The sequence below is a fragment of the Ammospiza caudacuta genome, chromosome 2 (genome assembly GCF_027887145.1).
Source record: "Ammospiza caudacuta isolate bAmmCau1 chromosome 2, bAmmCau1.pri, whole genome shotgun sequence".
Classification (NCBI taxonomy): Eukaryota; Metazoa; Chordata; class Aves; order Passeriformes; family Passerellidae; genus Ammospiza; species Ammospiza caudacuta.
Genome location: NC_080594.1, coordinates 16,466,957 through 16,480,713, shown reverse-complemented (window position 1 = coordinate 16,480,713; position 13,757 = coordinate 16,466,957). Strand labels below are relative to the sequence as shown.

Sequence of the window (13,757 nt, the reverse complement as noted above, 5' to 3'; positions counted from 1 at the left end):
TTAAAAACAAGTGATTGGTGTTTTTCACAAAAGAAAAGGTTCATCATGCAAGATGAGTTTGTTATAAAATTTGTCTTATTATACCAGACAGAGATACGGTTTGGAGACGTTGCTCTGGAAAAATTCTGTGAACTTCTAATGCAGTACTTCCATAGCACAAAGCCATATAAAATAGAATTGGTAGTGGGTTCGTGGTATCTGCTGAGGCAAAATAGGGTGGTTGGGAAGCTGACCACAATATCTGAGCTGTGGATTTCTGTAGTTGAGGATTTTTTGCTCTTTCCAGGAAAAAATCCTGCAGTGCTTACTTGGGCACTGGAATAAAATGTCTTTTGCCTGAGCCTTATTCAGAACACTAGAGTGGCAAAAGTAACTAGAAATTTAATTTGCTCTGTAAGAAAGCCCATGGATTTATTAACCTCATTTCTTCCCAACAAGGTCAGAATACATACGTCCTCAGCTACTGCTGCATGTGTGAATTTTTGGACACCACTGTCATGATAATGGGGAATTACTGTGATTTCAGCACATTTTTTACCAGAGGGAAGCAGATCTTTGCTGAAGATCATTTAGGTTAATTTTTCCAGATTTTGGAGAAAGCCTTGGTAACATTTAGAAATCAATATATTTGTGTGTACTGTTTTTTTTTTTTTAAACACAGCACTCTCCTATGTAGGATTGGTGAGTTGCTAGTTTGTGAAGGCAAGGTTAGCTCTCTTGCAGAGACAGCTGGATAAGGGCAGATGACATGAATTATTTGCCTGTGTCTGTAACAGGCACTCATAAGAGGTATCACTGGAAATATTTGTAATTTGGAGAAAAAGGCTTATGGTTTGTTGCCAAGGTGCTGACAAAGGAAACGATTTCTTTACAACATCTGATTCAATTGTTCTCTGGCTGAGTTAAATGGAGTTGGGTACCCAGCTTGCAAACACCAGTGTGCTTAAATCTATTTGCAATTGCAAACAGACTCCATTAATTCCACTGTTATCACATTTTCGCTGATTTCAGTGGGAAAGCTCACAGTAATGGATGTTGGGCATGTATTTAAGTCTTCTGAAAAATTAAATTTTGCTTCTGAGCAAAACTGCTGTTATATCACTATGATTATTTAAAATAGAAATCTCCACTGGTTCATCAGAATCTTGATAGCCATTCCCCTAAGTGCACAGAGAATCATGGAATCCCAGATTGGTTTGGGTTGGAAGGGCCCTTAGAGACCACGCAGTTCAATCCCCCTGCCATGGGCAGGGACACATTCCACTAGAGCAGGTTGCTCCAAGCTCCATCCAGCCTGGCCTTGCACACTCACAGGGAGGGATGGGGCAGCCACAGCTTCTGTGGACAGAAGTTTTCATATATTTTTTCTCATTGGCTTGGATTCTTCTGCAATGGGAGCTACATGGATATGCCTTTTTCTGTCAAGGCAAAACCTGAAAACAAAATTTATCTGCAGATTTTAATTGTCAACCTAGAATATATAAACAAAAAAAAAACCTAACAATGCTTTGGAAAACAGCTGTTTCACATTTATTTTGTTCTTTAAGAAAAGCTTTGCTGAATTAATCTGATGAGCCTCTCACTTCAAACACCTCCTTGTGGAGTTCTCTCACAGTCCCCTAACACATCCTCCTGGACAAACCAGACAAACTTAAAGGCATCCCATCACTCTTAGCAACCTCCTATGCCTCTCACTACTGACTGTGTTAAATAACTCAGTAAATGAATATTACAGCTCTCATTGTCTGAAGTTGAGAAGACATCAGAGTACAGCAGGCTGGGAAAGTGCTTTATGATACTAGAGACATTTTCCCCACTGTATGACTTCAGCAATGAATATCCATTGAAAAATGAGAGATATCCAGAAAAATAAATATGTGCAAGCATTTGCCTGTCTTTGTTGTGCACCTCAAGTAAGTCCTCTTTGTCATTGATGCTGCTACTGGAGATAGTCACGCTCTGCTCTGGAAATTGTCCCTTGACCTTGTTTACCTGGAGCTTTCAAAGTCCCCAAACGTCCAGATATTCCACTGGGAGAGGAGTGGTGCTACAGAAGGACAGCTTCAAATCCCTGTAAATCTCTGTCCAAAGTTTCTCTCATCTGCCTCACGATCATTGTGAAAAAGGACAGAAACTGGGACCACTGGGAAAGACCCTGTTTGGAATCCTGGTCTTGCTTTAGAGGGTTTCTTGCCAAGATCCTGAGGCCTGAGTGGAGCTTCTGGCCTGCCAAGCTATTGTTTGCAGGTGTGTTTGCTATATGCAACACTGAGCCCAGTGAAAGGAGAAGGGGCACTCTGCCCTTTCTTTGCCTACTCCCGCTCTTCGCAACAATAGCCCTGGAATTTCCCCAGCTCTTGGCTTGGGTGGACTTTTCTGAGGTAGCCTTTGGTGATCCCCATGGAAGACCCTTCATCTGTTTTACAACCACCATGACAGACAGACTGAGATGGGAGAAGCCTCTCCCTCAAGGACTGAGACATGAAACCCCTATATGGAAAAGCTCCCCCTCCTCCCAAAAACTGAGACTGAAACCCCTAACCCAGGGGAGGTGTGTGGGGAAGGCAAGCTGACCAAAGCCAGATGGATGCCTGCAGGTGTGACCATTGGACCAAGAAGAAAATGGTTCTCGTCTACTGCTGAGAATATGGACTGTTTGTACCCTCCTTCAATGCCTTCTTTTTTTTTTCCATCAGCAATTACAATAGACTATTCTTTATTACATTTGATTCAAGACTTGTCCCCTTCCCCCATCAAAACAGGACTATAATAGAAGCTTGAGTTGACCAGTATCTCCGAGATCTCCCCTGACATGACCAGCAGAATTCCATCAGCTGGACTTTGAAGGACTTCATCGTTCTACATTTGGTAGCTATATACCTTCCTTTCTCTCCCTCCCTCTCTTTTCCCTATTTTTCCCTTTTTCCCCAATTCCTCCCCAATGCATTTTGCTGTGGTCATTCAATAAAGGTGCATTTGTTTTTGATTATTACTGCAAATCCCCTTACTGTGTCAGTTTTTTGCACTCTGAGATCAATTAACGAACCATCACGAAACCCGTTTGTAAGGACGGATAGTGACAATCCCACACCTCAGCTTGGAAGCTGAGGATCATCTCCAGCACAGAGAGGTGTGTGTGAACCAGATGGTCAGGTGGCTGTTGTAGGTATTTTTTTCCATGGTAGAAAGCAGCACTGTTTTGCAGTTGCACACCAAGTTTGCCAGGCAGTAATTGCAGTCACGGATAGGCATGGAACAACTGCAGTTGTGAATTGTGTTTTCCTTAGTGAAAATTAGTGTGTGGTTCTCCTGACTTCTGACAAAACTGATGTGCATGCCAAGGAATCCAGCCAAAATGAGAGCCAGACAAATGGAGAAAGCAGGGTAGGCTATTGGCTTCCTTAGCATTGGTGCCAAGCTGCCAATTGTCTCCTCCTTTTACTGATTTAGACCACTTAGCTTTACCTAGTGAGGAAAAGCAATTTCTTTATAATACTAAAGATCTCTCAATGGTTAATATTACTTTGCTTTTCCACTCATTATCTGTCACATCTATTTAGAGCCATTTCTCAGTTCTGCAGTAAGGAGAAAGCACAACTACACTGATTTAGAAAACAGATTGTGACTAAAGTTTGGGATTCTTTTTTCATTCTTCTTTTGTTCTAAATTTTCATCTGCTGTTTCATCTGTTGTTTCATCTGCTTATAAGACAGCTTGGACACATTCTTTTCTATGGCAGCTTTTTGGCCTGGCCTGTGCAGAGGTAAGGACAGGACAAGGAGTTGTGCAGGAAAATTGCTGCTCGTTTCTCCTTTCTGCTTTCTTTGCTTCCAACCAGATAGGAGTGACAAAAGACCCTGTTCTCCACTTCCCTGAGTGAGGCAGTCTGAGAAGAGCTGGAAGTGATAGTTTTGTTTTACACCTGAATTACTAAGTAACATTGTGATAACCTTTCCCTTAAACTGGTGTAGGATATACTGGGACAAGGGAGGGAGGGAGGGCAGTTAAGGGCAGAAGTGTTGTTGGGCACAGCAAATATCCTTCTGAGCTATGAGAAATGCTGATAAAACCTGATTTTGATCCATGTCAAGCTACATCTGCTCCAGCCTTAGTCTGTAAGTTTTGAGGACCTGGAACCACCTCTCACTCTGTCTTGCACAACAACTACAACAGGATAGATCCAGGCTCTGTCAGTTGCTCTGCCCCCACTTCATTTACCCTTGCAAAGCAAAATAGCAGCTCCACACATACCTATGACAAAGGAGTAAGTTCCCATCCCAGCCATGGGCCACCTCAAATAGCTGGGATCATGTTTGGCGGGATTCTTGGATTCTCAGTTGCCAGCCCTTTGGTTTTCAGACTGGAGTTGAATTTTACCAGGAGCATCTGTGTTTTCCTGACGTACTATTATATGATGGTACAGCCAATGAAGTACAGTGCAGTTTCTTAACAGAAATTATAAAGATGTTGGAAAGTTTGTCTAATTTGATGTAACAGGTTTGAAGCACCAAGAAGCATTAGAGACAAATTTTGATCAAAGATGACAGGTTCTAGTGAAAGCAGCAGTAGAGCACATGATGGATATAGAATTTGGTCCTTATAATGTAAAAAGATTGATTCACATCCATAATGCTTGTTTGCAGCACTTCAGAAAACATGGCAATACACCTAGTTTTTTAGACTTCTGTTATTAATATTCTTGTTCCTGTTTGTCCTATTCCAGTAAAGATAAGTAGACAGTAAACTGTTCTTATCTCAATCCACGAGCTTTGCCTTTTGTGCCTCCAGTTGGAGGTGGGGGAAAAAAAGCATGGGAGGCTTTTTCAGTGGGAGTACTGAAGTGGAGAATACCATTCCCAAACCATGACAAAAGGATGCAGATATTTAAGTTTTTAAATCAAATATTTAATCTATGTTGTGGAACATACCAGAAATTCCAGTCCAGCTGCTGGCTGATGTTTAACTCCAAAGGTCAGACTCAAACAAGCTGTAGCTGTTGTAGTATCATTATTGCTAGAAATGTTTCCACTATCTAAGCATTTAATCACATGGGAAATCCTATTTCTAGACCTCCACACTGCTCATTTTCTCAATCCTTAACAGTGACTAACAGTTGTGATAGACCAGAAGTCTGTAACATCAACACAGTTTCACAGCTAAATTAAATTATTTGGATTTTTCTGTGCTGGAGGCACTATTTGTAAGAAATCCTAGACAATGTTGACAACATGAATTTGGACTAGGTAAAAGAGATTCAAACTCCTACCTGTGTCAAAAGGAGTGATACTGCTTTTTCTACTTAACATTTGAGGGATTAATATTCATCAAACATTAGACTAAAATGCTTTGATGCATCCTCATTAGTTTTAACTCTTTTTCTCAGTACCTGAAGAGTGGAGAACCTTTAAAGTTCTCTACTGGTTTGCAGCCAACCAATCAGGTTTATCTTAGCTGATAACATTTGGGCTCCATCAATCTGAATCCAAACAAAAGTCTAAATTCTGGCATTCCGGGAAATTTAAACTCCAGAAATACATCTGTTCTTCTCTGTTCCCTGCAAATCAGAAACATTTCTATCCAGTTCTCAGGATTTAGTTTCTGTGTGGCTTTGGTGAGGGATATGCAAGAAGTTAAATATATATTCAGAGTTGTATATCTGTGAAGTGTCAAAGTCACCTGCAATGCATCTTTTCTTAAGCTAACAACTATCTGCAGAAAAATATGCATTATATGGGTCTTAATCAAATCACATTGCTGTTTCCATTGCTTAAGACTTGACAATTATTGCTTTAATTTTTAGGAATGGGAGAACTGCTTTCAGCAGGACTCTTGGAGATACACAGAGCCCTTTTTTGTAATATTACCATTAAGATGAAATAAAATATGGAATGATTTTCTTACCTGTTGTAGTTCTGTTCTCCATCATCTCCAAAATTTAAAAATGAAGTATTTCAGAAAACTGGAGAGTATGGTGTGTGTGGTGCATATTTCCACCATGGTTGCTCTCTGAGCATTACCCGCTTCCCTTAACAGAGATAATTTCTCTCTTGAACTCACCAAAATACTTTTAGGCATAACCTATAGAAATGCAAAGAATGCAGCAGATTATGCTAAATGTCAAGATTTTCTATGCAATTTTCTCAGAAAACTAATTTTTCAGTAAAATTTAGCTAGACTTCCAGTATGATCAGTACAACTATTCAAAGTCCCATCCACCTGAAACAATGGATTTTACAACTGGCTTCCATAAGCTATTTGACATGTCTTTATGTAATGTAGCAGGTATAGAAGTTCTGTAAAAATCATAGAAGCCTTTTTCAGTTTTCTAGTTTATCTTAGAAGATTTTGGAACTCAGGAACCCAGGAAACAAGAATAGGATTTCAAATCTGAACTTGGCAAATTATCTGGATGCTCTTTGCTCACTGATGGGTAACCAAAACTTACCTGCTTTTATTTATCTATTCTGATGAAAATAACTCTACAGAAGCTCAAGCTAAGAGGGAGCTGGTTTTTATTTTATTTCCATATAATTGTCCAAGACAGCTGGTTTAGACCATTATTCTTGTCCAACCTTGTACCCAGTGTTCATCAATGCTTGAAAGTGGCTGGAGTAATAAAACTGGTGGCACATTTGCACACCAAAAGTGATTGAAAACTGGATGCCAGAAGCTACCTGCAGCCTGCAGTGCTGGCCTGGGAGGGGTAAGGCCACTGCTGCTTTGCAGCTGGAATCTCTGCAATAGAGAGGGAAGAAGGGAAGCTGCATCCTCTGCTTAGCAACAAGCAAAAATACCAATTATTTTAGGGAAATACTTACTTCTGGTAGCAAAAACCTGCGTCTGAAAAAAACTATTTTGAGTGATCTAAATGTAGTAAATGATTTGTTCATTTTTTGTCCTGAGTGGGAGGCCTCTCAAGTAAAATCAGACTAGATATAAAGAGCAGCAGAAAATTATTTGTTTGATTGTTTCAGCCATGCACAGTTTTAGATGTGTGCCTTCCATCCAGCATGGAAACCCATGGTTTATTACGTGTTATCCCAAAAGCTTTCTAGCACAAGATTCCATCCCTCCTTCTTTTGCTTTACAGGTTTTGACTGCTAAAGGAGATTTTCAATCTTTATTTAGTAGTAGCATCATTTCAGGATTTTTTAATCTGCTTTGATAATTCCACTTTTTTTCCCCCCTCTAATTGCAGGTCTGTGTATTAAGAAAACTGCAAAAAAGCAATAAAAAGCCTTTGACTATTGTGTGTGAGAATGCTACTGTCACAAGGAAAGTTTATCCTAATCAGTGGAAGTTCCAAGCCTATAAACTTGGTAGAAAATTCAGAAAAAAAAAATTAAACCCCTTATTCATCACTTGTGCTAACATATGTCTATCTGAAAGTGGTGTATTAAGCAAAGAAGAGTTTAAATCTTGAGTAATGTACACAGGATGAATAGAAAACCCATCTAATTTAGATTAAAATGGCATTTTAAACTGAGCAGGTGTTAAAATACAGGATTACAGGAAAATGCAATGAGTCAGTCCCTGAATAAACCTAATCTGACTAGCTACATAATCTGATCAGAAAGCCCTAGGGATACCGTGGTGTTAAGGAAAACAAAATGCTGGATTTGCTGGTTTTACTCCATGGGAATTTTAGGAATTCCCTAAGTGGGCTGATATCTGAGAGGAATTTTGTTTTCAGTCTCTTTGCTTAAACAAATACTGTACTTATTTTGTTAGTCCATAAATAAATTGAGGCAAATAATTTTGTGATCAAAGCTGAAGTTCTACAGCCTTTCAGGCTGCAGCATGGTTCATTCTTGTTGTCAATAGCTTGAAAATGATATTTGTGTCTGCTTGTGCAGCTGAAACCTGGGCTACGGGCATTAGGTTGTAGAGGTGGAGTGCTCAAGGGTAGTGGAACAAATTCCTTCCCAGCAAGATAAAAATGCAAGATAAAATAGGCAATACTGTAGCACTGAACTTGAACAACACTCCAACCCTTGAAATGTTTACTGTATGGGTATTTTGATTTTCAGGTGTACACAGACTCCAGGAGAGGCAATTCATGTATAAACACCTCTGTAAAATCCTCAAGCCTGTCCATCCTCTGTAGAGCTTCTGTCCACAGCAGAAGCAAATGTTACAGCAGGAAAGGCTGTGACATGGAACTGCAGGGAGGCAGAATAACAGGAGAAAACTCAAGGGAAAGGAGGAAACCTTCTCCTCCCAAAGAACTGGGAGTGGTGATATCTCCCTTTTTCCCCCAGATGAAGGTCAGCCTCAGCAGCTCACAGCCTGATTATTCCCAGCCCTGAGAGAGCAAAAAGGAAACATGTGCAAGAATTTCATTTTCATGCTGTGTTTCATACATGCAGCCTGCACTTTTCCTAATAAAGAGTAGGGGACCAGGATGAATGGCAGGATTTGCTTTGCCGGAACACACCTGGAGCTATTCCAGCTTGGAGGTGTGCAGTGCATGCTGTCTGGGAAGGCAGACACACACTGACCTGGGCATTCACACTTGAATTGCATCAGGATAAGCATTTACATAAATGAAAAGTGAGAAGGAAGTGTTATAAAGTTTTACCAGCACGTGAGGAGAGAACTGTTTTGCACAGATGTAAGGTAGAATGATTGGTGGAGTTGTGCTCCCTGGGATTTAAAGTCCAAGTATTCAAAAAAACCCCTCAAGTCTATATCCATGCATAAAGCATGAAGGTGCAGGCTCACAAATACACAATTGTATTTTCATACAAGAAGTGCTTTTGTAATTGTAAGGTATGCACAGTCAAAGCCCTGTTTATTCATGTGTCCTGAGAAAGGGACAAACTTCTGGGAAGCCAGGTGTCCCACAGATGGGTGATCAGCACTGTCCAAAAACCAGAGCTACCTTTGGTGGATCAAGGTGAGCACTTCAACACTAAAGTACTTACATTTATTTTTTAAAGACCTTTTTAAATTTTCTTTTTTGTATGTCAAACCAACTACTCCCTGGAACAAGGGCACTTACACTGAGTGAATGTTAGGAAATAAAGTTTGACAGCAATTTTGGTTATTTCCCAGTACCCTTTCTAACGTGACCTGGAGAAAAGTTCAAGTTAAACATTACATGAAACTAAATATTACCTAATCCCAAAACATAATGGTGAAAATTACAGTCTATAGTAGCACCTGATTTTCTATTGTTCAGATCTTAAATTAGGGGAAAAAAGTTAGAGCAGAAAGTTGCAAGATCAAAAAACTGGTATGAAATATTAGTGGTCACTTAGCAGATGGAGAATGCGACTCTGGAGCAGGGCACCTTGGGGCAGAAAATCTCAGCTCTGTTCACTCAGATAGTGAATGTTGTCATTGCCATGCAGACTCCAGAGCTATACAGAAATAGTAAATTTATTTCAGTTTGTCCTTACTGTATCACTGACTTTATTTATAAATTAAATGGCAGAATAAAACAGAGGTCCTAGATGCTCTTTCCTTGAGACTTCTTTTCCAATGCTCTTCTCAAGGCAGTTTTAACTAAATAAAATGCCTCAAATCCTGTCAGCTGGAATAATTCCCATGAAAATTCCTGTCCCCTTCTAAGATTTTTACCTAAAGGAGTCTTTGCAAAATGGAGCAAAATCACTCCACCATTCCTTGTGGTTATAATACATAGAACTATTAATTATTACCTTAGGCATACAGATACAGTGTATAAACAATGGCAACACATGAAGGGCAAACTTTGCAGTATCTGTTACTTCACCTCCATTACAAAGCAACAAATTTGAAACACAAATACCTGCTAGGAAGAGTGACTGGAAAGGGAGAGAGACAGCCTCATTCATAAAAAAGCCACAAGCTATTAAATGTTTCTCTCTTATTTACCCCCCTCCTTTAGAGCCAAAACAGTGAGTTACTCTTTCTCTGGATGCCAGCAGATGGGTTTGTCCATCCAACTGGAGGGAGTAACTGGAAGGCCATAAGAGGAATGGCTGAGGTCACCTGGCTTGTTCAGCCTGGAGGAGACTGTGAAGGAAAACTTCATAGCAGTCTGCAGCTTCCTCACAAGAGGGAGCAGAGGAGCAGGCACTGCTCTCTGTGACCAGGGACAGGACCTGAGGGAATGGCCTGAAGATGTATCAGGGGAGGTTTCAGCTGGATATTAGGAAAAGGTTTTTCCCCCAGAGGGTGGTTGGGCAGTGAGCAGGCTCCCCAAGGCAGTGGTCATGGCCTCAAGGCTGCCAGAGCTTAACAAGCATTTGGACAATGCTCTCAAGCACAGGGTAGGATTGTTGGTGTTCTGTAAAGGGCCAGGAACTGGAAGCAATTATCCTTGTGGGTCCCTGCCAACTCTGGATATTCTGTGACTCTATGAAATTTTCAGCCACAGCTTAGCAGAGGCACAACTGGCTCTCAACTGTTCAAACACTGTGTAGGCTTCTCCCCAATCCACATGGAAAACACCACCCTTGTGGCATGTTTTACATTCCTGTTTTCACAGCAGAGTACCTACTGAATGCTAGAATTTCTGCTGCTAGCCTGGGACTAATTCTCCTGAATGAGCAATGAGATCATTTGCAAGAACTTATGAACAGCTTCACAAGGAAATGCAGTAGAACTACACTAAAAAAATCATGAGGCAAAGTGCTGTGGAGCAAATGCAATCTAGTAGGGCATATGTAAGGAACAAGGACTAAGATTTGCTGTGATTCAAATGAGAACATATTTGCTGCTTTTTCAAAAATAATTCCTGGCCTTTACATGCTACAGGTCCCTCTGCAAACAGCAAATACTGGTGCTCCACATGGCAAGGCAAGATGTATTCTATTACCATCTGTATGGCAGTTGTCTTTTGTCAAGTGGGCAGTTTTCCTTATCTCTCTCTGAATTATCACAACCACTCCACCCTCAGGAGGGGACACCTGCTGATAACAGGCTATTGAATGTCACTGCATGACTGATAAGAACTACAGCATCCCATTGTGAGATGCTCCACCCAGAGGGAGGAGCTGAGCATTCCTACCCAGATATAATCTGGAGGCACTGGAATAACTGCACGGCTTCTCCACTGGATTTCCCAGAGGAACAGCAGCTGCCTCTTCTTCCACTACATCTTTGGAGGAGGACTACACCCTTTTCTACAAGATCTCTGCTCCAGCAGAACCACACTTGACACTCCAGGAGGACTGCAGTCACATTTCCAATTAGACTTCTACCAACACCCTGACCAACAGGGTGTCAGCTTGGGTTCTGACTCTGCCAGTGTTGTTCTAGTGTACTGCATTATTTTATTTTAACCTTTTATTTTCTTCCCTATTAAAGACCTGTTTTTTCCTACTCCCATATTTTTTGCCTGAGAGCCCCTTAATTTAAAACTTATAGCAATTCAGAGGGGTGGGGAGAGTTTACATTCTCCATTTCAGAATAAGCTCTTGCCTTCCTTAGCAGACTCCTGTCTTTCCAAACTGAGACACATGGTAAGAAAGTTTGGCCAAAGTCAGGAGGAGTTAGGGTGCCATTTGGGGCCTGGACATCCAGGCATTTTCTTTTTCCAAGCAAACAGCACACCTGTCCAAGCCATGAGCTGAAAGCTTTTCCTCAAGAAAGCTGTGGGAAATGGTGTCAACAGCTTTACTAAACCCGAGGTAGGCAACCTCCACAGCCTTTCACTCACCCACCAAGCAGGTCATCTTGTCAGAGAAGCCAGGTTGGTCAAGCAGGACTTGTCTTTCACAGACCCATGTTGGCTGGGCCTGATCCCTGGTTGTTCTGCACGTGCCAAATTATGGCACTCAGTACCCTTTCTAACGTGACCTGGAGAAAAGTTCAAGTTAAACATTACATGGTCTGCTCCACCACCTTTCAAGGTACCTGAGACTTTTCTTCATTATTTGTCTCTAGATTTCCCCAGCCATCCCGTAAAGGAGATTCTCCTTAGCCCTCATTTTATGGTTAATGTATTTATAGACACATTTGTTTTATTGTCTTTTACAGCAGTGGCCACATGAGCTTCCATTCTTCTTGTTTTCTCTCTGCCTCATCACATCCTTGTTGATTTCCTGATTTGCTGCCCTTCTTTCAAATATTATAAACTCTCCTTTTTACTCTGAGTTCCAGACAAAGTTCCCCTCCCTCTGGCTCTTCTTTCAGTGTAGCCTGCTTCTGTGCCCTGAAGATTCCTTCTTACAGCACATCCAGCCTTCCTGGGCTCCTTTGCCCTTCAGGACGGCCTCCCGAGGTGTCAGAAAAATTTTGCAAAGCACTTTGCAAGGCTGTACAGTTAGCAAAACACCATTCAAACTGCTCATGTGTTGTAGGAATAATAAATTGTGAAGGATCTCTGGCATTCAGTTGCAAACACTGACCTTTATCTGCAAAGGCTTTGCCTTAGGTATTGTAACAGCACAAACCATGTTAGGTCTTTGATCTCCTATGACATGCATCCAGTTCACCTGAGGCTGTCTTGTTGATCTGAAGCCTTGGTCTTTGCACTCCCTAGACTCTGTTTTGGGGACAGAAGATTAAAAAAGGATAAGTTGAGCAATTCTGGGTTTTTTCAGGTATAGTCATGGGTGCAGTAGAGGTAGAAACCATTGCATGTGTTTGTCCAGTAAAATCTGCATCAACAACATCAGGGTGCACAATGATACCTTGCATTGTGGTACTGGACCTTCCAATTAACAATGCACTCAATCCTTTCCTGATAGGCGCCTGAGCCTTGAGAGGGACCTTATGTACCATTGAGGTACTTATGGTTACTGTGAGAGAGGTGACCACATCCAGAGACAGGGACAACACACACCCCAATGTCCATGTGGCAAAAGAGCAAGTTTATTCTTCAAACTCCTCTTTATAAAGGCGATCTGAAAAACCCAGTCTGGATAACTCATTGGTCTGATCTTTTACACTGCCCAGCTCCTGGACCAGTGAGATGTCTGCAGCTTAGGACAGAATGCAATTGGCTGAGGTTCCTGTCACTCAACTCAAGGGCTGGTCTTATGGAGCCAGCTCAGTATCTTATTTATAGCTGAATTAATTGCCCAGTACAAATCAGCTTGTACAGTAACATCCAGGAACCTCCTGAACTCTCTCCTCTGTGCTGGTTGTATTTTCAGCCGACATCTAGTGTGTTGAAGCCCCCATGAAGACAAGGGCTGGCCATCATGAGACTTCTTGTCTGCCTCTTGGTCCTTGGTTGAGTGATCTGTACCCAGCTCCCACCTGGATATCTGCCCTGTTGGCATTCCCCACAATTCTTACCCACCAACCTTCAACGCTTGCATCATCATTGTCAAGCTCTAGACAGTCAAAACACTCCCTCACATACAGGACTACCCCATCACCTTTCATTCCTTGCCTGTCCCTTCTGAAGAGTTCATCACCAACCATTGCACAATTTCAGTGGTGCCAGTCATCCCACCATGTCTTTGTGATGGCAGTTATGCCATGGTTTTCCTCCTGCAACATGTCTTCCAGGATCTCCTGTTTGCTGCCCACGCTGCAGGCACTGGGGCAGATGCACTTCAGTTGGGTTATCAATCCCAATCCCTTTCTGGGGAGAGTTCCTAAGTGACCATTCTTAGGAGCTTCCATGGTTTCTAGCACATCAATAACACTTGCACTCTTGCTGCTTCATAGCAATGAAGTAGACATTTCCTATGTCTACTGAGATGGTAGCCCGAATGACCTCACTAACACACCATCCTTCGAACAGTGTCAAGCCATTCCCAGGCTTATCTCAAGTGACCTGGTTTTTATCCCCTTCCCCCTCCAAATCCAAT

The 13,757-nt window shown here is 41.6% G+C and overlaps 1 protein-coding gene across 1 annotated transcript; it reads right to left on the bottom strand.

The window, feature by feature from the left end:
• Window positions 1-1,671: 1,671 nt before the first annotated feature.
• C2H21orf62 (chromosome 2 C21orf62 homolog) lies at window positions 1,672-3,408 on the bottom strand. The gene is given in 3 exon segments (XM_058825548.1): window positions 1,672-2,071; window positions 3,090-3,127; window positions 3,130-3,408. Coding segments are annotated over 3 exon segments (717 nt in total).
• Between the last annotated feature and the right edge of the window lie 10,349 nt (window positions 3,409-13,757).